The 26351-nt window shown below is 37.4% G+C and overlaps 1 protein-coding gene across 2 annotated transcripts in view; it reads left to right on the top strand.

Annotated features, from left to right (window-relative positions):
* LRPPRC (leucine rich pentatricopeptide repeat containing) overlaps nucleotides 1-20484 on the top strand; it is a 91685-nt gene extending 71201 nt beyond the window's left edge. For both annotated transcript variants that reach the window (XM_082047789.1, XM_082047788.1), the window contains exons 30-38: nucleotides 850-973; nucleotides 4634-4722; nucleotides 8113-8317; nucleotides 10465-10604; nucleotides 10767-10882; nucleotides 13730-13804; nucleotides 15225-15309; nucleotides 18927-19069; nucleotides 20354-20484. In XM_082047789.1, the coding sequence (XP_081903915.1) occupies nucleotides 850-973; nucleotides 4634-4722; nucleotides 8113-8317; nucleotides 10465-10604; nucleotides 10767-10882; nucleotides 13730-13804; nucleotides 15225-15309; nucleotides 18927-19069; nucleotides 20354-20410 (1034 nt within the window). In that variant the 3' untranslated portion in view covers nucleotides 20411-20484. The remainder of the gene's footprint in view (nucleotides 1-849; nucleotides 974-4633; nucleotides 4723-8112; nucleotides 8318-10464; nucleotides 10605-10766; nucleotides 10883-13729; nucleotides 13805-15224; nucleotides 15310-18926; nucleotides 19070-20353) is intronic.
* The last annotated feature ends 5867 nt before the right edge of the window (nucleotides 20485-26351 follow it).

The following is a 26351-nucleotide window of genomic DNA, read 5'->3' as shown; positions in this document are numbered from 1 at the left end:
GCTTTCAAAGTATAAGAAAGATACTTAACACTTAGCTGTGAAATTTGTAGTGATACTCCAAGTGTTTCTGAAAAGTTTTAAAGGTTATTGTGGCTATGATTTGAATTAGCTAAGGAATTGTTTTTTGTGTTTCATTAAATGAAGCATGGAATCACAGTTTTGATGTAAAGATCATTTCTGGTTCTTTACACAGCTTTCTAGAATATGTTACAGCCTTTATAGCAGTTTTATCTGCATGTTTATAGCTGTATAATCTTGTTTCAGAAAAATAAATGACTGAAAAGTGTGCTTATCATTTTTTCCCCCTTTTTGGTAACATCCTTTCATACACTGACAGTTATTGTGAATGCATGAAATAAAACTGTTAATCAGTCAAACAAACGCAGCGTAGTTTACTTGTTAAATATCTGTATATTTGTAAATTGTATGTTTTGTATAAATCTTGTCGTAGCCAAATAATTTGATCTCCCCATATTGCAATCACCTCCTATATTATTTGTTAAAACACTGTTGTGATCATGCACCAGACACTGTAACTATATATCCCAGAATTAGGTGTTGCTTTAAAAATCCTGAGTCTTCCCCTTCTAACCAGCTGTGTTGGTATTTAAGCAACAGCCACATATAGAAAAACAGCAGTAGCAAACTTTTTCTTCCGTGGAGGCGTGTGTCAGTTTATTGTTGTATACAAGCAGTTTCGAACAAGCTGTAGCCAACAGCTTTCAGCTCGAAGGTGTAAGCAGAGGATAAATAGATTTTAAAAGGACCTTTTCAATGAACAGATGGCATATTTCTATGACCCACATCATTGCAATATGACATTTCATTTTGCCTTTTTTTCTTTTTTAGAGGCCTACAATATTTTCCTGAAAATGCAAGGAAAGAATGAGTTTCATTATCGTTCTTATGGCATCCTTATAAAAGCGTTGTTAACACAGAATTGTCTTGAAGAAGCCATCGAAGTAAAACACATGTAAGACTTTTCTGTGTTTTAGCGATTTTAATTGTTGAGTGGGGGCTGGTTTTAAATAATTTCAGGATCGTTTTCAGGTAAGTCCTTGTGGGAAAGCAGGTCATCATGACTGGTAATTAGGAGTTATGGTAAGAAATACACCAGTGTTTCACAGAGCGATATGCCAGATATTAAAAAGATACTAGAGTGACAGTATGTATTGCTAATAACTCATTTCAGCTAACAGTGTCAACAAATGTACTTGGCATCAGAACTGAAAGTCTCCCCTTCTGGCAGTCTGCCTTGTCCTCTTTAGAGCAATATCCAAACAGACAAGATTCCTTCCCTTAGCTGCCTGTGAGTCTTCCCCTCAGTGCCCGTCCCCGCTGCTGTCCCCCCCGCCCACGCTCCCTGGCAGCTGGCCGCCTGCCAAATGCAAAATGGTACGTTTGACTCTGATGCCAGTGGCGAGGAGATGACCAGAAACCTAAGATCCAGTTCTTACACTTCTGAAATAAATCCAACCTGCTGTCATGTGTCATTAGAATCACTGGAATCAAATGAACTTTTAGTGAGTCGTATGGTACGCCACTTGCTTTAATTATTGCCTGGACTGTGTGTTCTGGTGAGATTGTAGGCTTCAAAGTAAGAGTGTTACTACTCATCAATGTAGACGTAAAAAGAACAAAAATATAAGTTTAAGGAGTTCAAGCCATTCAGTTTCTTCAGCTAAAACAAGAACAGTGGTTGTCATCAAGTATGCTTAGTGATTTGAAAGTGCATGTCGGTAAGATGCATAGGGCACTATGAAAATCTAATAATTTTTAAAGTCAGCTTAGTTATTGATGCCCAAGAACAGTATAGTGTAAGATGATGTTTATTGTTTTCACGTTTTCTTAAAAGTGTTTAGATGGAATACATGTCTTTCATTGAAAAAGTATGAGTTCTGCATTCAGAAGAACAAATCATGTTTTTTCAAATAGGTCTCAATAACTGGGCTTGATGCTAAGGAATGTTTGTGCTTGATGGATATATGGCTTATAGCAAGGAAAAAGTGGAAGAGTTTATCAAATTAAACTCCCTGAAATGGAAGTAACTGATACATCTTTGTAAATAGAAGGTGGAAAGGGCATGTTTTAGAAGTCCAAAGAATACTGATAAAATTTAGGTAGTTTGTTAGACATTCACAGAAAATATTCAGGTATCAAAAGATGTATTGAAAGATTGTTCAGGGAAAAGTTTGAAACTTCCTACTGAAGATTTTTACATGCATTCACTGCTTCCCTGCTCTGCAACTTCAACACACTTGTAAACAAGATGCCCAAAGTATTGTGTATTATCAGCAGTAATTTGCAGATTGGTAGAGCAGAAAGAATGGTGGCTTCTTCCTAGTATATCAGTGATTCAGAATTCCCACTTTAGATAAGTATTTCAGTGTGTAAATTCAAAATACAGGGAAAAAATGAACAAAATTTTAAAAACTGAAAGAATTAGGTGTGTTTTAAAGGACTAAGCCTCTGAACCTCAAGATATTTAGGAAAAAAGAAAAAAGGATTTAATAATAGATTCTCTTCTTGGTCACTGTCACAGCCAACCATCATAATAACCTTAGTGCTTTTCAGAACTCTCCTACTCCATCTTGCAGTGAAGAAATTCCAAGTAATGACATTCTGAGAAGCCTGTAATGGCTCACTGTTGCATCAGGACAGAAAATGCTTCATATTGGTGGTGTTCATGGTGTTTATCTTGTATATTTTTTCTAGTAACAAATGTTTACATTAAGCATTTTCAAAAGTCGTTAAGTTCTACATTATTTGCTGAAATAGAGAAAGTGATCGTGTGTACACATCATTGAGGAATAGCATATCTGTGTGTTTTGCACACATTTCTGCATACTTAACGATTTTACCAACCTCGTATTACAAAAAGAAAACTCCTACAAAGCCTAAATGTGTGCAGTGGCCTGAAACTTCTGCAACTCCTAATATTTTCATAAAATAAAGGAAAGCTACTTTCATATATACAAGCGAACATCTTTTCCTTTTTACTCTGCTTGAAGCCAAATTTTAAATGTAAATAATATTTAGAGAGCGTTAGTATGACGATTAATATAGGCAATAAAATAAGTATTTTTAATTTTAAAAGGTCACGTTATTTTATAACTTCTGTCTTGTTAGCAGAACTGAGAAACTTCCATGCAAAAGTGATGCGGTAGAAGGAAATTGCACTCCTACTCTGCCTTTGGAAAAAACAAAACAAAACCAAACATCCCAGAAGGTTACTGATCTGTTGGTCAACCCAAGTATAATTGCTCTGGCATTCTAGCACTGTTTTGAGGAACATTTACTTCATTCAGTCCAAGAAGTTTTAAATAGAAATTTAGAAGTATTGGAATGATGGATTAGTTCTGTAATAGTAGCTAACATCTATTTAATCACACTAAAGATTGGAAGATTGGAGAAAGTAAATCCTTTGTTACATGTAATTTACAGTCTCATGCATGAATTGTTGACTTAAGGGCTTTGACAGATGGGACAAAGGGAAAAAAAAAAAGGCGGAACTGAGCAGTGGGTGCTTAGGCAGGGATTAAGAGGATTGGTTGGGAGAGTAAGAAAATCCCGAGTCCAGTGACTGCGTTTGTGAGCCTGGGAGGCTGAAAGTGACTGAGAGGATAGTCATATTGTGTGCGATGGGAAGGATTTTCTTGGGATTGAGGAGAATAATTTAGCAATGACCCTGCTTACCTCCCAATCCGCTCAGCCTCTAAGTTCAAGTAGGTAGGCTGCTCAGTTGTTTGCCACAAGATGATCAGTGAGGTTTATCTTGATTGCTGATATGGTAAATGGCAATGCCCCCCTTTTCCGTGTAGAGATTTTGTAATCTAGAAATGAACATTTGTAAAGTTATCCTTCTATATTAAAAATGTGGCTATATGTCATTTAGGAATGGGAACATTTTGTAGTATAAGATCTATGGGATTGCTGGCTAGTCTCTCTTGACTAATTTCCAGAGTGTTAGAAAAGCTTTAGCAATGTTATTAAAGATTCTCTTTGCTGTAGATACGTGAAGTTTTGTATTACAGAAGATAAAGAGTTGGTAAGCGAAATAAAATTTGAACATGGGTAAGGCAGCAAATGTGGTATGTTCACTTTAAAACCTGTATACATCTAGATGACAGAAATTTGAAAATTAATCAACCAAATGATATGGTGTTAGTTCATAATATGCTTTAGTTTATGTTTAAAATATACAGTGCTGAAAATAAATGTTTCATTTTTATTGCTGAAAGAATAGTTTTACATTTTATAATTATGGTGACTATTGAAAAAAGAAGAAAAAGTATCCAGCTTAGGATACAACAGAACAATGCAGGGCATGCAGTTATTTTAGTCATCTAATATGTCAGCATTCAAGAATCTGAACCGATTGTTTAAAAAAAATCTTGTACTTTGTTTCTTTTGTTGCTCACTTCCAACTTTGTCATCTGTCAGAATGCAAAAAAAAATTATCCTTCTATAACCATTGACAGGATAACACAAAAGCTGTCTCCAGGTCGATATTTTGCAGCAATATTTTTAACATACGAACAGTAGTTTTTATAATTTCACCTTGGTGCTCAACCATTTATTATCGTATCAGAAGCATGTCAGTAATTCCTTTCTAAATGTCTGCTTCTTTTAGTGCTGAGACCCACATCAAGGGCTTCACACTGAACAGTGCTGCCAGCAGCCTCCTCATCATATCGCAAGTTAGGCGGGATTATTTGAAAGGTATGTCACAATGCTTGACCTTTACGTCACATTAATGCCTCTGCAGATTTTTCTTGTAACGCCCTTCGAATACTTGGATAAAGGAGTCCATTTAGCAAATTACCTGCTTATCAAGAGCCTTTTGTGGTAGCTGAGAGACGTAAATTACTGTACATGCATTTATAATACAGCTTGAATATGAATGTACTTGTCATTTGACCACTTAGTCCAGTTTCCATTCCATTTAACACAAGATGGGTTTTCTTAAGATGAATCACAGCTCTTCAGACATGCAAAATTTGTGCTCCAGAACGAGAGAAAGTACAGGCTTTCAAGTGCGTTAAAATTCACAGCACAAGTCATTTTGCTTTGGAAATTAACATACTTTAGAGCATCTGAAACAATTCCCAGCAGTTGTTTCTTGCATATTGTGTTGGTTGTGTGAGATATCACACGAGTTAAATTGACTGTTAAATGTGCAGGATTGTGCACTAAATGATTATAATATTGGTTTTAAAACTTAATCAAATACTTTTTAATAGTTCTCAATACCAACAGTAACAAAATATTCAGTTTGGTTTTCTTTTTAATTTAACGATGATGACAGAAAATGAAATGGTGGCTGAAGAAGTATGTAAGGTTACCCAACAAGATGGTGGATAAAGTTTGTCGTTGTTTTGGTTTAGTTCCCATCATTGGTTGTTTTGCAGCCTACAGTTTAGCTCCACAGTGTTGCTTTTTACTTACTTAGTTGTTACATAGAACTCCTGTGAGAGAGGAAAACTCTGCAAGGACATAATTTTACATACAGTCCTGTGTCTTTTATCCCTGTGCAAGCGTAATGCACTGTTGATTCGTGTTTTTGTCGGTACTGTTAAGCGTTAATGCAGCTACGTACGAAGAAAATGTATTACACTGAATTGGATTTTACTTGCATAGCAGAAGGCATACCAGAAAATCCATTTTCGATTCTGCCATTGGTTAACTTTATTTCGTTCCAGTAGGCATAGCTGTAGTAGCCCATACCTATGTAACATCAGCCACATTAAAATACTCTAAGAGGAACATTTAGATGCATCTTGTCACTTACACTCCTTCCTGCAGCTGATAAACTCGTCTTCTTTCAAATTCCTTCCCTGTTCAGTCTCCAGTCTGAGGTCACTGTCAGGTGTCATTCACTGAAGCATTTGGGGGGAATGCAATTGCTTCTCTCACTCTTGGCAAATCTTAAGTTTTTGCAGCTTGCAAGTCTTTTGCCTGACATTCCTGTCTGATTTTATTCTGATAAAGTTTCTGCTTTTTCTTCTCCAGTGTTCCATGTAGTTTTGCCAGTTCCTCCTAAATATTACACACCAAAAATCTTCCCTTCTTCAGAACACGAGTGATGTTTCTGTATTCTGCCAATATTTTGCGCTAACTATATGATTTCTTTTTAACTAGCATACTGAGTTCTCTGCCACGTCAACCCCTCTCCCTTGCTGTACTCTAAAAGTGTTTCTTTTTGCACAATACAAAGTTTCTCAAAAGTCTGTGGAACTACGTTGGCTTGCAAAATTATATTTTCCTTTATCTTGTGCATTGAACAAGCTTTACCTTGGTAATTTAATTGAGAAGTCATACTTGATCTTTGTTTCTATTTTAATTTGAAAGGTATTGCTTCTCTTTTTGTAAGTGAAGTCTTGAAAATGCAAGCTACTAAATATTTCAGTCATTCTGGTCATTTCTGAGGCTCATAGATGACACAAAAATTTTGGGGCAGTCTTTTTGGAATCTTTTGGTGGTGAGCTCCATTTGACCTACATCCTGTGGTGGCTTTCAGTTGTGTAAAACTTGCTGGTTTTATTACTCCCTCATACAGTTCACCATCATTCCTTGCTGTATAATGTGATATAGTTCAAAGTTTTTGTGTAGGTCCCTGAGTAAACTCATAAGAGCTCTTTCTTCTAGCAAGAACTTGGTAAAACCCAGGTTACTTTAAAGAGTCAGAACTCGAGTTTCACAGTATGGAATTTGAAGGGTTTAGAGGAAAGCCTTTTAAAAGATAAATGGTTGGTTTCCACAAGCACATAGTTACATGCTTTTAAGTACTGAAAAATCAAGGGATTAAATTATTAATTCAGATTAGTACTAATGAGTGCTTTTGCGTAAGGAAAAAAATATACCAGCAGAATTATCTAGTATGCTACTAGTACGTAATTTCTTGCAGTAGTGCTGCACACATGCAACTTTCAAAACTTTATCTGTCCTTGTTCTTGAGAAGGCTGCTCATGCTCCATGCTGAAGCGAGGTCTGCGCTTAAGTCAGGAGAGAATTTGAACTTAGCGTATGTTTTAAGTTTGCTTTTTAAATTCTGGGACTCTTACCCCTGATGCATTGCTCCATTTTTTTCCCCTAAAAAGAAAGGGGGGGCGAGTGCGGAAAGAAAATTTGCCATGAAGGAAGGTTAGGCACATAGGACAGGTTTTTTTTCTTCCTTTCTTTTAAAAGGTAATATTTGGTTTCTGCAATACCTGCATATTGAATTGGAATGTTAATGCTGTGGAGTTCAAGTGGGTGTATATTATGTTAGAAGTGTTATCCCTTGGTATTATAATTATTATCTGTCATTAATCCTGCCTGTGCTGGTAAGGAGTAAGAGGTTTTTACCAGAAGGGCACGTCTTTCTCTGTGTGTTTGCTCATGTATGGTGTAAATTGACAAGAACTCTGGTTAGAGAAGTGAGTGTGACTGCACCTGTGGTGGGTTTGGGGTATTTGTGGCAGATGGACAGGAGATCGATTTTGTGTGTGTTTAAGATAAGTAATTGCTTTAATTTTAGAAGTTCATGAGGTAACTGTCCAGTTTTGAGTTTAGTTTTTGTTCTTGTATGGAGACTTCTGTCCGATGTTTTTATTTTAAAAATTAAATGTTGGTAAAGTTTTGGTGCACACTTAAAAAGAGAAATCTGAATACCAGACTTCAGCAGTTTCAATAATGAGTTACATTTTTAAACTGTATTTGTTCTTAAGTATGCAACATTTTTGGTTTTTAGTAAAGAAAATTTATTGTAGTTTGAAGAAAAAACAAGCCGAAAAGGTCATGACTTTCAGGTCATAAGGGAGGACGTTTATGACACAGCAGCTTTCCTTGAGCTGGGTACTAAAATAAATTTATTAAATGTTAAAAGTATTATAATACTTTTTATTAAGCAAACATTAAAGCATTTTAACTTGAATTACTGTTGAAAGCTTTTATTTGTGTGTGTATATATTCAAGTTATGATTCACTATAGCAATTTTGGGTCTTAAGTTCAGCAAGAGAATTATTTTCTGCACATGTTTTTAAAAGGGGACAGTTAATGATACCAGCAGCATGATTGCCTTCTGAACTAAAATCAGATTTCCTTTTCCCTTATTTCTTTATCATCGTTAGATGCCGTTGCTGTTTTAAAAGGAATGCTTGACAGCGGTGTGTTGCCCACTAGACCAGCAGTGAGCATGCTCATTCAGACTCTGGCAGAAAAAGGAGACCTAAAGAACCTGCAAGCACTTAAAACCATACTGGATGACACCACAAAATCAATTGGTGTATCTGCCTCACTAATCCCTAATGCTATTGCATTGGCTCATACTAAGAAGTAAGTATTTCTGGGACTGAGATACGTAACTCTTTTCTGCAGAGTGCTGGGAATCACTTGCATTATACATTCCATTCTGTTTCCATTCTTACAATGTCCTAGATGTCAAAATTCTGGTCAAGTTGAGCAGTGTGCTGTTCAGTTCTATTCTGGTATCATTTCCAAAACACACTTGGGGTTGAAAATCATTTAATAAAATACAGGGATAGCTATTAAGCACTGGGGAGAGCATGCAGTCTTTTCTGGTGGTATAATTTAGCTTTGATACCTTTATTCTAACATTTTACACCTCATGTGAAGTGTTGTCCTTGGTGTTAGATCAAAAGTCCTATGAAGTCTGAATGCAAAGTTGATTTACTTCATCAATACAAATGTAAACAATCTTGGAACTTAGCAGTAAAGATTATGCTTATACTTATTTGGAAACAAAAATTAGCTACCTGTTCCAGTAGTTGAAATGACAAAATATTGTTGTGTTTACTCTCAAAATGTGAAAGCCAGACATATATCCATGGAGTGGTTTTAATTTTTTTTGGTCAGAATTATGAAAAGTTGTTTGCTATGCTGTTATAGGCCATGGTTTCTGTCATAATAATTATCCCCACACTTTGAGTATCCTGTGATTCAACCATTCAGTTCAGTTTCATGTTCTGCCTAGCATTTTTGGTTTAGTAGGTACGTTGGTACTGTGCTGGTTTATCCTCTGTATAAAACTGTAAGGGGGAAGCACTTCTGGGACATACTGGGCACACTATGAACTTCTGAAACATGCTTTGTAGGAACCAGTCTTCAGGAATCCTATGTATTCTGTTATTTTATTTCAAACCAGTTTTGTCAGATAGACCTCTTTTGTCTAACTTGACAGGAAAGCTGTTGAACAGTGTAGTACATCACAGATGCCTGAGGCAATCAGGTATGCCAGACCAGAGAGAATAGTCACTGACATGTTTGGAACAGCAAGAGGACTTCAGTTGAAGGAGAACTGTGCAGGCCAGTGAGCTCTGTCTATAAAGGACTGGTTCTGTAAATACATAGATCTGAGTGGTCCTTGGTACATGGTTCTAGTGCATTAACTTTTGCCTAAATTAAACATTCCAAATAGCAGAGATACTTTTAGGATTTGTCTCATAAGCTGCGTGTTTTCCTATATTTCCGTGTCATACAGGTGTTGCAAAGTCATGCCATATTCTTAGGGTGTAGATTGGTGACAAAAATGAATAAGTAGCTATATGCAGGCACATGTTTTTTAAGCAGCATACATTTTTTTTCCCACACCAGAGCTTGTTTAGATGCATGAAAGGACTTAACAGCAGCATAAATAATATGCACCTTATATATTCTTAAATATCTTGCAAGCTGTACTTTGAGAATCATGAAAAACAGATTCTTACAAATATTTTTTTATACCTGTTCATTTATTGGTAGATTCATGTTTCTGATATACTTTTCAAAGCATTTTTCATAGGTTTCAAATGTACTATGTTTCTGTTTAACCTAAAAGCATTTATCATGCTCCGATTTATTTTTTCAGTTAAATTAGTTTATAAAGTGGACTGATAAGACATGTTGTCACTTGAACTTTTAGAACACTGGAAGTAGAGTTAACACTTTGATGAATACTTTCTGCATTATTTTATTAGCATTTGCTGTACATAAGCTGTAAGATTAAAAGTGTTTAGACAAAGGTACTGACCAAATGACAGTTCATATTGTCTTTTGCATCCAAAAAGGCAGGCATAGGAAAAATCGGGTAAATAATTAATTGAATGACATTAAAAAATACTTGAGTTGCATGCATTAATTATTCAGATACCTTCTGTTAATGTTTTTATTTTACCTTGTAGATTTGCAGAATACAGTCTCCTAAAGCAGCTAGTTGAACTCTTCTTTCTTAGTGAGGTAAAAAGGTGTGTTAAAATTACTTAGGCTTTGTACAGGTCAAAGGTCATTAAATATTTACTTATAGGTTAATGTATTCATTTTCATAAATGGCTTCACTTTTACAGTATCCAAATGAAGTCATAGGTACTCAACCATTCCTGGGATATACAACCTTAATGTGGAAAACAAAAACTTTAATGAAGTCGCTACTTTAGGTTTAGAAATCTTGATTTCAGAAACTAAGGCAGTTCAATCTCTTTTCCTAGCAATGACCTTGATGCTGCCGTGAAATACCTTGAGCCTCTGCTTATCTCTGGTGCACAGAATCCTGATCAAGCTGTCAGAAGTATTTCCTATTTGTTAAGAAAGGTGTCTGAGGAAGGATTAGAACCAGCTTTGGAAAAATGTAAGTTAATTGCTATGATATTTAAATATTCTGACTAGACAGAGTTGTTATGAAAGAGCTATTACATGTAAAACCTGCTCAGTAAGCATAAATCATGCCTGTGAAGTTTACAAAAGTGGCTTTTCAATCAAAGATTTTCCTTATGTACCCATCATTTTGCAGTTGGTGCGATGGCAGAACGACTGGCCAGTCAGTTTGGAATTTACAGACCTGTCACAGATCTTTTCCTTCAATATGTCAGCGCAGACAGAGTGGATGATGCCAGATCACTGGTACAGGTAATGACATAACATGAGAGGTACAGAAATGCTTAGGGCTCTTCAAAGGTTAGCTGAGAAATTGTCAAAAAGAGGCGTTGAATAGCATAGACTAGTACTAGTCTGCTTTTACAGTGTGAGTCGCAGTAGCACAGTTTAGACTATACCAAACCATGAGCTAGTACTCAAGTACTAATAATAGTAGTAGGTGTCAGAGTCGAAGTGGTTTTTGTCTTCTAATAACCTGAAGGAAATAAAGGAAGACTTGTATGGTGCTTGAAATTCCATCCAAATCAAATATTCTTTTACAAGTTTTCTGCTAGACAGCAGTTGCTTCTTGCAGCTTCTCACATAATTTCCTTAAGTGCTGTAAACATAATAATATCATATAGCTGTACAGTTTGCAAGCCAGAAGCAGGCAATGTTTGCTCTTCATGGACCTTACTTCACTTGTTTGCTACAATGTTGTTTATGCTGCATTAAAGGTTTGTCAAGAGCTGAATTTGCTTTCTACTCACTTGAGTATCATGGGTGAGTGAAAAGGCTGGTCTCTGGGCCACAGTCTCAGGTGAGTTAGCAATCTTCAGGGAATGAGACAACAGCATTCATGCTGTTTAGACAGAGCTAAAGAGCAAGCCGAGCAGAGGTGGGATGAGCTGTGGGTGATGGGAGGCTCATCCCAGCAGGTGGCAGTCCAGCAGTCACGCCAGTTTGGCATTCAGCAGGTTCTTCTGTGTCTGGAGGCTCCTGCCACAAACCGAGGCCTCTCACCATCTCCTGATGGTGCTTACTACTGATTTGGCAGTTCCCAAGCCTTTTAAGCTGTTAAAGAAAAAGATCTGCTTCATCCATCAGATGCTTTATGATATTCCAAGACCATTTTTAAGAAGACTGCATACCAACAGATGTGTTCAGTTACTTCTGCTACAGTGTGAGGCATATTATCTGTATATTCCCTGCTCTGGAATATTATTTCATTTATTGCTTTGCCTAACTGGACATCTGAGTATTAAAAGGAGACTACAGTTTTGATACAAAACCCTCGTGCTGTATAGCATGAAACATCAAAATGAAACAGAATCTCAACTTATTTTACTCTCATTCCTGATTTTTTGATTGTTCTTTGATTGAAATGAATGAAATTGAATGAGTGAATGAAAATTGGTTACAATTTCTTGCTTTTGTGAAGATAGAGGGGTTTGCTTTTTTAAGTAAAAACTGCATGTTCCTACAATTTTTTAAAACCTAGAATAATTTCCATTCATATATCCCTAAAATTTCTTATTACAATGGCATCCTACTGTTGGAATTAAATTCATGGCTCTATGGCATGCTTGAAATAACATTCACAGGTAAGATTGAGTTGAAACTTCTGTGTATATGAGAAAATTCGGGTTTTATATGGTGCAGGAAAAACTTTCAGTTGTGTTAAATATTCTTGACTGCTTTTGTGGATCAGGTATTCCACCAATAGGTAACTAGAAGGTAGTAATAATCACCGCCCATTGTTTGTTATTTTCTTGAAAGTAAATCACAATCTGAATTAATTATTTTGCTTGTAATAATCGGAAGTGTTAATATACATACGGAGAATCCTTACATTCAAAAATGCATCTAGGAGTCTATTTAAAAGTTGAAGAAACAGCAACAGTGTCTTTTGTACTGTCTGGAGGGAAAATGCTTTTACTGACAAAAGTCAAAAGTGGTTTGATATTTCAGCATGAAAGGGGTCTGCGGGAAACATCTCTCCAACCAGACTGTCTCTTTCATTTTAGAACATCCTTATTTCTTACACTGACAGTAGGTGAGAATGGCTAGAATCAGTTAAAAAAATGCTGCAAGCTTCTCCCATGAATGTTTCGCCTCTGTTTATCACCATAAAGCAATTTTTTGTCAGAACACAAGAGGTACATTTTTGTCCCAGTTTGCCTGATAGAATGAGGTTTCACACCTTTTCACACCTTTTCACTTTTCAAACCATATTATACATACTGTACATTCATAATGGCATAAATCCAAATTTTTTTGTGTATGTCTAAACCACTACTTGAATGTAGTAAATTCGTGGTGTGTATATTTTTGTATGCCCACAGTCTCTTCTTCCTGTGCATTTTGGTACGGATAAAATACCTTACAGCTGGTAAAAAGCACTGTGTGTTGTAAGAATTTTAAGACTGACACCTTTGAGGACCATACACTAAAATATTGTCTTATATTTTTTATTTTGCCTTTGTTTCTAAAGTAAGATTTTTTAAATTTTTTTTTTTAATCTGGTCTGTCTCAAACTTTTTTTAAGTTCAGCTTCTCTCTCTCTCAAACACTGTCTATTGCAGTGAAAGCCTTTTATAAAATAGAGAGATTGAAATCAGTCCTTTGTATGCGTAAGTGTAGGTAATTATACTTTAAAGAGAACTTGCTTTGTACATTTTAATTTTTATAAAGAAACGAGCAGTTATCTCCCTGACACCTTATTAAATGTATAATTAACCTTATGATCCCTAGCTCACTTGTGAATGCTTGGCAGTATAATTGGAGAGGAACAGTGTTTCTCTTTTTCATTCTTTTGCAGTCCTAAACCTCGTTTTTGTGTTATGTTGAAGTATTAGTTTAATTCTTTCCCCTTTTGTTTTAAACAAACTTTATACCTACCGTTTTAAAAACAATGTTTACCAAAACGGGGCATGAAATGAACTCGTTTCCTATGTTCAGTGGTGTTGCATTTTCTTTTTTTGAATTAATGGTCAATTATTTACCTTGTAAATAGGTAATGTATATTATTTTTGATATCTGTAATAGGAAATTTTCACGTTAGCCTTTCTGTTTAATACTAACCTGCTCATGACTGCTACATTATTTCTTTTTCTTTAGAGGTGTGGTGCATTGGTTGAAGACAAGAGAACTTTAGTGAGTTTTATGGCTAGATCAGCATCTAAACCTGGACAGGTATAATATTTTTTCATTTATATAATTGTATATGTAGCAAAATACTACTACATCAACCTTTCTTGAAGTGGTTTGGATCTTGAACTTCAGAGTTGACAGCTTTATCAGGTTTCTTGGCGAGAGGGGAGGTTAATTTGCAAAGCTGGTTACACTTAAAGGAACAGTTTATTTTATGGAACATGATCGTAAGGAGAGGGTGCGGTTAATATTTTTCTATTATTTCAGTAATTTCTTGCATTTTTGATGTTCTGTCTTATATCCTACAAACATTGTGCTTTAAATGTTTTACTGCACTATCCGCTTCAGTATCGCAACCTGAAAGTACTTATTTTGTTGGCTACATTGTATGAATGCAAATGCAAGTTAAAACCTCAGCCTGTCTCTAGTAATACAATGCCTCTATGCTTACGTTAAAAGACACATTCCATATTACTTGTTAGGGCAGTTTGGGCATGTATCTTGTTTGAGCATCTCTTTAGGTTCCTGGCTTTGTGCTCATTCCCTGTAATTCAAAATTCTCTAATTTATGTGCCTGCTCTACTCCTGTCCCTCCCTTCTCATATGCCTCCCTCAAAATAAGAACTAAAACATAACAAAACAAAAAATGACAAAACAAAAAAACACACGACACAAAGACACACAAAAAAATTACTCAGGAGACAATTAATACACAAATTAGAATAGACACTTTTCAAATGATGGACAATGCACATTTATGTTTTGTGGAAATTGCCATTAAATACTCATAGATTAAAAGTAATGGTGATAAATATGATGATGATGAACGCCATCTTTCAGTGTCTGAAGAAGAAATTTAAAAACTTGAAATTTTCTAGCTTTTCAAGCTGCAATTTTAATCACACATAGAAGGTGGTAGTATGTGATAAAGTTGTTAGTAATTTCTGTAAACTTCTTTTAATTCCAGACCGGAGAGATTTTGAAACTGGAATCAGAGGTTGAGGGAGGGAGGCTCCAAATTTAAACACATTAGTGATCTAACTTCTTGTAAGCACTGATTATAGCTACCATTGACCTCGAGGTCAATGAAGGCTGCTGAGTGGTTTGCATTTTTTTAAAATTGGTTGAAATACTGACATATTCTCATTAATACATTAATTGCTTCCTTCAAAAAAACTGAGAAACTATAATAATGTTTATACTCCTTGAGTATGGGTTTTAGTCCCATATTTTGTTTTATTTTGTGCTTGATATCTTTGGCAATTTCTTACCTGCATATGGAATTTTGGAAAGGAAAGGGTTTTTTGTCTGCTTTCAGATGCACTGTCTTTTCCTTGTTATCAGTACAGTTCATGTCACTTAAAAGTCTGAAATAATTATTCTAACTTGGGCAATTTTAATTTTTCTTCAAGATTTGAAGTTAATGCTCTTTTTTTTTTTTTTTGTGCATTAAACTTCATAGGCAAAGAAGATCGAGACACTTCTGGAACTGATTCCTGAGCATCTAGATATGGAAATTGCATACCGCTACCTCATGAGATGTTACGGTAATTAACTCTCCTTGGAGTAGTTTTTTAGTAGTAACTCTTGAGACATTCAGGAAGGTCAGGGGAGTAGGATCTAGACTATGTAACTTGCTTTACAGTTTGAGCCACAAAGAGGTGGGGGGGTTTGTCTGGGCTCTGTTGGGTCTGTACACTATCCTAGCTATTAGGTTGGAAAAGCAGTTAAATGACCCAAGCCTGGAATCCTTTACAAAAGGAGCTGTGTTAGATTAAAGGATATTACTACAACAAAGGCTAAGAAGGGCCTTTATGGAATAAAAAAGGAATCCACCCTAACTCATGGAGAGAAGTACTATAGAAGTGAATGGCTTTTAAAATGAATCTGGCTTTTTTCCTGAAACATGTAAATAAGTATGTCGGTTCCTTTTACGCGTGTGTTTCAAAATCATAACTGATTAGTTAAATCAGTAGTGTGCAAGGACCTTATTGTTACTCGTAGATTTTTTGTACCTGTTTTAATTCAGACAAAATGAATATTCCAGATGCCTTCATTTGGATTTACCTAAATAGCTGAAGTGCTAATCAGTTTTCTTTATGACTGATGTCCAAGAGGAACAGCTCTAAACAATCAAGTTGCTTCTTTAAATATTTGCAACACTGACTCTTGAAAAAACAGGACATACAGCCCCGATGGCAACACTCAAGTGTAAGCTTGTGTGTCTGTGCTGTAGTGTCCTTTGCCTTGTGTACTCTGATACGGTGCTCCAGTTTTATTATAGGGAATAAATACTCTTCATACATGTATTATAAGTGAAAAGAAATGATGACAGAAGCCCTTGTGCTCCACTCTATCACAGAGGAGATAACTAGGAATAATTAAGTAAAAAAACTTCAAACCCAAGTCCAAGGTATGGTGTTTAAGGAATACAAACTTCACTGTATTTGAATCAGCTTATAGAAGTTGTCATTATATCGTATCTAACTTAGTCAATTCACTTGCTTAGTAACGTTCAAAACAGCAATCCCTACCAAAATTCTGTAGCTACATAGTTTCATTCACAGCAGTGTAAGTTTGCTGATGTGTTTTTATGAAACAAAAAAATGCCCTTTTGTCACCAGCACTGTACTTGCTGCTTCACACTATCACTAGCCCTTCACTGCTTTTACCTCAGTAAAAATTCCTTAAGTGAACTAATTGATTTTTTTCAAGGTTTTTTCCAACTACGTCACAGTACAACAATTTCGTAAAGAGATTGCAGAGAATCAATCACTTGCTCTGTTATACCTAGAACAATGGTTAGCCTATATTCAACATGAGAAGCCAAACTGTATGTGAACAGATCATTGCTGTAGTTTCTTCAGGCAGAGACGTAGCTGGCTCCTAACAAGTTCTAGAGGAGACTGTCAGTACCAGCATGAAGAGTTTAAAAGCTGTCCCCGAGTTACTCTGTTCAAGCATCTCGCCTGTGTGAGACATTGATTCCCCTCCAGTGTCAGGTAGAAAAGTGCACATCAGTCACTTGACCCACTTTACCAGGGCTGGGTTGGATGAGTCATGCTGGGGTATCTTTGCATTTTCTATTGCATCTTTTTGTTTTAAGAGGAGGTAAGGTGGTGTCCTCGCCTTAGGATTTTCAAGGACATTTACTATATTCTGTCACCACCATATATAATATGAGCAGACCTATACGCATGAACAGCAGTTTAGCTGCCTCTTTGCCTCATCTCTTCCATTTTTGATACTATCTGCTGTGGTGAGTATGGTAGTGTCATTTGGCTGTTAAAATGATCATCAGCAAAATATTTAGCACAATGGACACATAGAAGACTGTGCTTAGCTTCTGTTCTAGCCAAGAGGGCTAGAAATAAGATCTTTTATTTGAAGTATTTTTATTTTTTTCATTTTACAGTCAGTAAGCATTAAAACATGATTTCTCTTTTTGGGCCCAGTCCAACCTTGTAGGATCATAATTTTCTAGAGAACAAATGATTCTCCTGTAAAGCTCATTGTTACTTCCAATTAGTTAGGAAGGGGAATAAAAGATAACAGAGGACTATTAATACAATTGATTACTGTTGCTAGTTATCAAAATAAATGTACAAATAAAATGTATTACATGTATAGCAAAGATATAGTAGAATATAGATGGCAGCTGAAAAGAAATCTGATCCTATATCAGACATCAACAACTGAAAAAATAAAGGGATATTTGTTCCTTTCCCTGTTCTGAGATAGGATCCACTGCCAGGACTAGATTTCCTTCATCTGGTGAGGTGCATAATCCTTTGCTGTAAACCTTGTAGAAAAGGAAGTATGTAAAATCACATTTGTGCGGTCGATTAAACCCAATGTAAGCATTAGCTCATTTGTTTGTTCATTTTCCATAAAGAAAATGTATCTATTTTAAAGAACTAGAAAGTTGTTTCTATTAGGCTTCCATTAAACCATCACTTTGTGCAGTTTCTGCAGTAGCCTCCTACATTCAAAAAGGAGCTCAGCCACTTGCCAGATGTGAGTGGGAAGTTTTTCCTCATGAGAGACACAAAGTATCCATTTCTGCATAATTAAAGCTTTTTTTTTTCTTTAAGAACCATTGGTTTTGCAGCCCCTATGGTTGTGAAGATGTTGCTTCCAAATGTGTAAAAATGAGAACCTGAGAGAGCTCTCATATTGCAAGTGTAGCTCCCACACTGCAAGTGTTTGTGTTTTGCTGAGCAACAAAGTCAGTTTAGCTGGGCATGATCTTCCTTGTTCACAAGATGCTAGGAACTGTTGTACTGCTTCTAGGACCTTGAGGACAACAGTGAAACTGTCAGGGGTCACTTTAATTTCATCCTGATGCTTCTCAAGCAGCAGCAAAATCTATGGTTAAGCATGCATCAATGTAGCAGGAGGAGTTTCTCCCCTCTCCCACTTGAGAGGAAGGAGAAATTTATTCCACTTGTGGAATAAATGGAAGTGAATAGTGCTTTAAATAAAAGAAGAATGGATTAGTTAAAACCTGTTGCAGGGGATGCTGCCTTTTATGAACAACCAGCAAAATGTTATTGGTTACTTAAGCAGTTAAGGTTTGTAATAGCGTTAGTGGGTCAGCAAAAATTTTCTCCTGCTCAATGGGATGAAATGGGTTTTTCTTTGTGTTCTAAAATGAGCATCTGATTTCTGTTTTCTTTGTTCCTCTAGGTTATAGTTTTGATGTAGCCAGCACCAGTAACCTTAACAATATTTTGCCCTTAATTAAGGGAATTAAATTCTGTTCTAGAGTTCTCACAAGCTGAACTTGGGCGGCTTTTGTTCTAGCTTTTGTTTTTATTATCATTTGCTTCAGAAAGAGACATATGGCTCTGTATCTTAGATCCTAGCATGATGTGTTCTCACTGTGCAGCTCCTACTCCTTTGTGGTTCCAGCACCTTCTTGAATAAATTGATCATCCAGTCTCAAATAAAAAGGAAAGGTAGAGAGTCTGTATGTTCTGTTGTCTTACGTGAATCGTCAGTAGGAAATGAAGAATATCCAGACTGTTTTGAATATTGTATATTGAAATATTGGTAATATGTTTTGCCAAGTAGTAGGAATGCATGACATCATGGAAACAAGTGAAAAGAGGCACACCTAACCACTAGGGGTTTTTTGGTGTTTATTTTTTTTTTTCCTCAGAATTGGATGGGGATGTTGCTTCTGTAAAGGCTGTGTATGAGAAAATAAAAGCAAAGAATATAGAGCTGCATGAGCTATCTCTGAAATCTTTAGCCGTTTTTCTGAAGAAAGCAGGAGAGCCTGTCCCTTTCACTGAACCCCCTGTGAGTATTTCCTAATTAAGAAATAGATCTGCAGAACTGTGTATGTTCGGTGTTAATAAAACAAATTGCATGAATAATTACGTAGGGATTAGATCTCTGCAGAGGCTCCTCAAAGGAGGCAATATATGAAGTACTGCGTGTTCTAGGAGCTGTAGTAATCTTGCATTGGATTTGACTTAAAGTAATAAAACCTGTTGGGGCTTACAATATTTAAACTACCTGATCCTTATCAGGCACTCATCTACAGGTGTACCTTTATCAAATGTCCTTGGGGTATTTATCTAAGCACTTGAACTTTCAAAGGCTTATAGAATGTGTATTTCATTAAGAATTAGCAAGTTTTAGTTTTCATCACCTGTTTTGTATCTAGAACAAATTGCTGCTTCAGTAGGATGGGATTTTAGAACTGGAGGAATTATTTTTCTGTTGCAGCTTTGCTTGTAGCTGCCTTGCCAACAAATATATGCAACTGCACAAATATCTTTTTTGAGGGTGACAAGTGGCATGACACAAAATCTGTCAAGACTGTAAATAGTTCTTTCACATCATTCCTTTGACTAATAGTCTACTAGTACCATTTTAGCTAAGCAGACTTCAAAGAGGACATATTTCCCCTCTTTAAGCAAACTTTTCATTGCCGTTTTCTAGACACTTTTTCTATTCTAAAATAGGTGGTTTTGTATAGTTCTTTAAAAACCTGATTATATGCCATTTCTTTTCTCAGTTTGCAAAGAATTAGAGAAAACATTGGCATAAAATGGTTGGTTTAGCCTTTTAACAGCTGTGCAGTTTTTTCTACAACCTTGACATAATTTGTAGCCTGAATTTTTATTTGGACCGTGTAAATTTAAAATCTAGAATGTCTGTTTCTTAGATGTAGCTGGTGAAAATAAGAGTGTTTTTTTCAAAGTCACTGAAATGACTCATTTTCTGATTTCCCTGTTCAATTTTTCTCTAATGCAGCGTGGTCTTTAAAAGCATCTCGTTATTTTTTGACACAATTGCAGATTGCAGTTAAAAAGTTATTTTCGTTTTTAAGGTGAAATGGATTATATTATTGCATTTCGTAGTAGAAGCTTCATTATGCATTTTTGGCAAGGTTTCCTTTTCCTTTTATTCTCTCTCTCTGGTATTTCTCTTAATTATACAGACTTCAATACAGGTCTAGTTTCGCATGACAGGGAATAATAGATTTTGCTTTTGTCGGGACATAAGACTTTGTTCCGAATTAGTAAGTTTTCAGTTGAAACAATGTTGAACTTGTTTATTCCACTCTATTTATAGGAGACTTTCAAGTTCTATGTGGAAAAAATGAGGAAAAGAAGACTGGAAGCATCATGAACAGATGGTCTTTTATGCTTTAGTTGTTTATGAAATTGTTTAAATATTACATTCAATAAAAATTTTAAAAAGCATGTTGTTCTGTGTAATTTTTAATATAAATACTGTGTTTAAACAGCACTTCCCATAGCTGTAATTGATAGAAACATGCATTAATAGAAATGCTATTAAAATCACCAATGAAGTATAAAGATGCAGCTTTCTAGGCTATTTCTGTTTTGATGTATTACCTGCTATAACCTGAATTGTATTTTGGCTCACGTTGATGCACCAAATTATATGTATATCAAGTTGCTAGAGGGGTATGTAAATGTAACTTAAGCAATCTGTGCTGTTCTTTGTTGTTCTTTGCCTGGTCAGTGTAATTTGGGGTGAAAGTAGAAGGGTAAAGAACGTCATCTTCAGGATTCATGTGTATCTACACAAAAAATAAACACATCTTTTTATAGATTTCTCCTAAATGTACTTCTCTTTTGTTAAGTATCTTATTAGGGCATTTGATATTATAGGTAAAGACAAAATGCTTTCACCTTGTGCACATGCTTGTGTGTTGTAGTTTCATAGAATCATATTGCTAGTCCAGTTAATTTTATGGATACAAGAACTGTGTATGTATGAAAGCTTGCCTCCTAAATAAAGGAGTGCACGTTATTTGCAGGGGTAGCAGTTTACTTGCTGAGAGGCTGGCAGGCTTGCTTTATTTATATAATGTGGGAGTAAACATAGTTTAATGTGAAGCTTTACAGTCCGGAGTTGTGGGATCATGAAAATAAGACATTGAGAAAGTACAAAGAGGAAGCAATACACAGAAAATACATCCATCATCTCTGTGAATAATGGTGGAAACTCAGAAATACACACCTTGGTGTAATAAGTGGAATATGGTGCCTGTGCAGTGCTTCCAACAGGTTTTAATGAAATGAATCATGAAAGCTTGTTTCTTTGTGTTTAATAACTTTGTTGATTGATATTTACATTTTCAGTTAGGTAACTTTATCTTTCTTAGGTTTTCCCACATAGGCAACACTCTGGTAGTTAAAACCTCGTGTGTGCACACAAGGTTTTGGTGAAATCTTTAGACTTGTACAGTAATCTCAATGTGTCAAAGTTAGGAAGAAATTGGGACCTAAATTTTTAAAGTAAAATTTCCAATTCATTAACTACCTAGTATATCTACAAATACACAGAAATTTCCTGCTGTACTCAAACAAATGAGATAACTAATGAGGAGCTGAGGAGAGCGGTAAATTTTGTTTTCCAAATCAACCGTATGAATTCTAACCATGTCTGGTCTGTTGGTGGTGTGATTTTATGATGACCTTCAGTATTTCATGAGCCTAGAATCAACACGCTGCACCTACGTGGCCCTGAGCGTCTGGCACCCTTTGTTCCTGGGCTGTCAAGATAAGGCATTAACATTTGAAATTTCATTTATTGGCTTAATGGTTGTGTGCCCTATCTGAAAGCAAGCCTGGGCAGCGCTCAGTTCATTTCATTTTGCAAATGGAGGTGTTTCTTTTTTTTCTAAAGCTACAGCTACATTACATGTGTTTCAGTGTAATAGCAGCATAATTGAAGACTGTGTCAACTAGTTGGCAACCCTTTCTCTAGTGCCACAGCTCTTGTTTTTAGAGGTCATCTCATGAATCTCTCACAGCGGTAGCACTGTTCCAGTGCGTGGAGTCACATCGGAGCGTAACCAGAGGCTGTGGGCCTGTTTGCTTTTTGAGCTAAGCTGGCGAGTAGGGCAGGGCAGGGAATATTACTGGAAGCAAACACCAGGTCATCGCAGAGGAGGTTGGTTCTGTAGAGCTGAATTTTGACAAGGAAGTTGCACCAGGGAAGGTTTAGATTGGATATTAGGAAAAATTTCTTCATGGAAAGGGTTGTCAAACACTGGAACAGGCTGCCGAGGGAAGTGGTGGAGTCACCATCCCTGGAGAGGTTTAACAGACACAGAGATGAGGTTCTTAGGGGCATGGTTTAGTGCCAGTGTTAGGTTAATGGCTGGACTCAATGACCTTGAGGGTGTCTTCCAAACAAAATGATTCTATGAGTATCTTGTGTCTGTGGACCAGGTGACTGGCAGGCGCTGCATCCATCATTAGTCTGTGCTGTGAACGCTGACAGGTTGTGGTTGCTGCTGCTGCCTTCCGAGGCACAAAAGCAGCGCTCAGTGCTGCATTCAGGTGGGTGGCTGCCTGCTGCTGCTGCCCACGCCGGAGCTCCGGCTGTGCAGGGTTAGTACTAGTCAGCATCTACACGCTTTTCTTCTAACGTGGCTTGAACTCTAAGGGAATCACAGAATCACAGGATGTCAGGGATTGAAAGGGACCTCGAAAGATTATCTAGTCCAATCCCCTCACTGGAGCAGGAACACCCAGATGAGGTTACACAGGAAGGTGTCCAGGTGGGTTTTGAATGTCTCCAGAGAAGGAGACTCCACAACCCCCCTGGGCAGCCTGTTCCAGTGTCTGTCACCCTCACTGAGAACAAGTTTCTTCTCTTATTTAAGTGGAACCTCTTGTGTTCCAGTTTGAACCCATTACCCCTTGTCTTATCATTGGTTGTCACTGAGAAGAGCCTGGCTCCATCCTTGTGACACTCACCCTTTACATATTTATAAACATTAATGAGGTCACCCCTCAGTCTCCTCCAAGCTGAAGAGCCCCAGCTCCCTCAGCCTTTCCTCATAAGGGAGATGCTCCACTCCCTTCATCATCTTTGTTGCCCTGCGCTGGACGATCTCCAGCCGTTCCCTGTCCTTCTGGAACTGAGGGACCCAGAACTGGACACAATATTCCAGGTGTGGTCTCACTAGGGCAGAGTGGAGGGGAAGGAGAACCTCTCTCAACCTACTAACCACCCCCCTTCTAATACACCCCAGGATGCCATTGGCCTTCCTGGCCACAAGGGCACAGTGCTGGCTCATGGTCATCCTGCTGTCCACCAGGACCCCCTGGTCCCTTTCCCCTACTCTGCTCTCTAACAGGTTGTTCCCCAACTTACACTGGAACCTGAGGTTGTTCCTGCCCAGATGCAAGGCTCTACACTTGCCCTTGTTATATTTCATTAACTAACGCCCTATTTATTTCATAGTTGTAGTTGTGGGAACGGAAAGTAAATTTGATAGCCCGTAACTGAAGAACATAAATTCTTTTCAGCTCTGACATCGAATGACCTCATGGAAAGTTAGGGGCTGAAGGAGGCGGTTGCTGAGGCAGTTCACTATGAGTGAGGCACTGCAGGAGCATGAGACCCAACAGTGCCAGGGTTTTGTGGCTGCAGAGGCGGGGTAATGGGTGAAGGTGCTCGCTGACCACTTGGAGCCGCGTTGCGATAGCCCTGGCCCGTGGAGCCTTGTGGCAGAGAGGAGGGAACAGAGATTAGTCTAAGGATAGGGAAAGGCTGCTGTTGGAATATTTCTGATTTTCTGTTCCAGTAAATATTTCCTGTACAATTAAGGAATGATTACGCAGAGTGCAGTCTCTCCTGTCTTTAAAATGTGGGACAGTGAGGGATTTGTGCCACTCTGGGACACAATCATCTCAGTCTGAAATAAGGTTATACTGGGAAGGTTTTGCAGAATCGGCATTTGTGCCGGCTCTTCTAGAACACGCTTGAAATGATAATTCTTGTGCATTGGTGTGCTGAGACTTGGTTATTTCAAGCATGAAGAAAAATGTGGTTTAGAAGGTTAGCGGTTTTTGACCAAATGGGTAGGCAGTTTCGTTATTCTTTTTTTCTTTATATTCAAAAAACAAAAACCTGTAAGATGACAAAATGCAGAATGGCAGTCTTGCAAACTTGTCATGGTGATTTATTAGTCCAGATACCAAACGTGCTCTGTCATACTGACCATAGCACTTACCCCTTTAAAGCAGAAAATAATTATTTGCCACCAGCTAGTGGATAACTGGGATTGTGCAAGACCCAGAGCAGGTGCCATGTCTGTGAGACAGGAGTGCGCTTTTCCAGAGGCCTCCGTGGGAGGCTGAGAGTGTGCTGACATGAGGTGACCTGACATGTTACCGTAAAAAGCAAATTGTGTGAGCGTGTATGTGTTTGCATAATAGTGCATCTTGATTGGGGTTGAGAGGACTGGAAAAAGCTTGCTGCTTGAATTGAGATGACTGCATCTCACTTCTGTGCCCTGTGCCACATTATGGACTCGCCTCTTTTCCCCCCACTCCTCTTGAGGTGGGGGCAGGAGGAGGGTGCTTTTTGGTTTTTGAGCTCAATATGGGAAAAGTTTCCTTGTTAACTACCAATATAGTCATTTCACAGCATGATAATTACATGCTGTAGTTCTATCCTTACCTACCAAAATAGTTCGTTCAACTCATTGTCTCCAGAGACCCTTTTCTATAGCAAGAAATGTAGCTTGGTAGGTTAGTAGCTGTCTTTAGACTTTCTTAATATGTACCCACTGTTGAAAATGGAGTAGCTGAATGGATCGTGCCTTTGGCAGTGACAGCTCAGAAGGTTTTTATAGATTGAATGCCTGAGTCAGCAGGATTCCAGCTGCAGTTTACAGTAATGAGGAAGGATCATAACAGTAAAGGTAGGATCACGAGTGCCCATATTGACAGAAATAGAGTGGAAACGTGCTCACCAGAATACTCCTGTATTTACTGCTTTTCTCAAAGGTGTGATGCCTCCAGACTCTCCAGGAACACTGCAGAGTAGGAAGTGACAGAAGTGATGGATGTGTGACCGGGAGGTTTTGCTGTTCAATGTGAAAAATCTGTCAGCATCTGGAAGGAATGTCCAATTTCCTGCACCAGTATATTGTTGCTGTAAAGGTGGAACAAGTGAGCGCGTAAGAAAAAGCTGAGACTGTCGCTGAGTTTAGTCTTTTTTAGCAAAGATTTCTCTGCATTTCTTGAAATTTCTTCTCATAATTTCTGTATAAACTCAACTGCAAAAAGATATCCCTAGAATGGCTGCAGCCTCTGGTGGCTTGCCAGTACTTCTGTAAATCAATAATCAGAAGAAACACAGGATCCTTTATGTTAGCGGCTCCAACTGAGACTGTAATCCAAGGGCATCTTTTGGGAGTATGAGTGTGCAGATCATCAGCCACAGGAGCAAAGTTCTGGGTTTCCCATTAGGTATGGAAATAAGAGCAAATACGGAAGTTTGAGGATTGAGTTTTCTCTACTGTTTCCTGTAATTAAGAACATGAGATAATAGGAACTGTCTTATGCAGTGCCTACCGTAGATGGGGGTTCCACGTTGATCTACTTTTAGGTAAAACTGTTAATGCAGGGCTTTTCTCTTATACTTTTAAACCTCTAAATTGCAATTTGCTAATGCTTCACAATTTTGCATGTGATTACCCTTATAACACCGTGATAAAGCAGTCATTTCTATAGAATTGCTGTTTCTGCAGCAGCAGCTCCAAACCTCTTTGTAGTTCTGTGTCTCTTGTCATTATTTCACTCGGCTGTAAGTGCCAGTGAACTCAGGGTTCAGAAAGCAACGAACCTCAGTGTCTGACAGTGAAAGTGATGAGTCCTGAAAACCAGCAGCCAGTTTTTTTCCTGGTTTTGCAAGTAGTTTACTTTTGCTGTTCTTTGCATAGTCTGTGAGACCAGGGCAAATCTGAAAAGTGGAGTTACGGGAAGAGTTGTAGATAGTGGACGTAAATCTTCAGGAGAGGAGGGTGGACTTTTAAACAGAAAATAGTTTGGGCTTGCCGCGATTGAGAGACGGGATGCAGTTTGATGCAAACAAAATGTCCGCTTTATTAGTGTACTTCACATACATTTATACTTTTCCTCAGCAACATGCTTCGAGCTGATTGGTGTTTCTGTTACCATGTTACAGACTGATTGGTCTAGGACATTTTCTTAAACAGTTACTACCCCAACCCAAGCAATCTTCCCTGTGCAAAAACAAGAGTCCCCTTTTTACAGGACAACCTTATTAACTTGTG

This window comes from Streptopelia decaocto (genome assembly GCF_964273445.1).
Source record: "Streptopelia decaocto genome assembly, chromosome: 3".
NCBI lineage: Eukaryota > Metazoa > Chordata > Aves > Columbiformes > Columbidae > Streptopelia > Streptopelia decaocto.
This window is presented reverse-complemented; position numbering and strand designations above follow the sequence as displayed.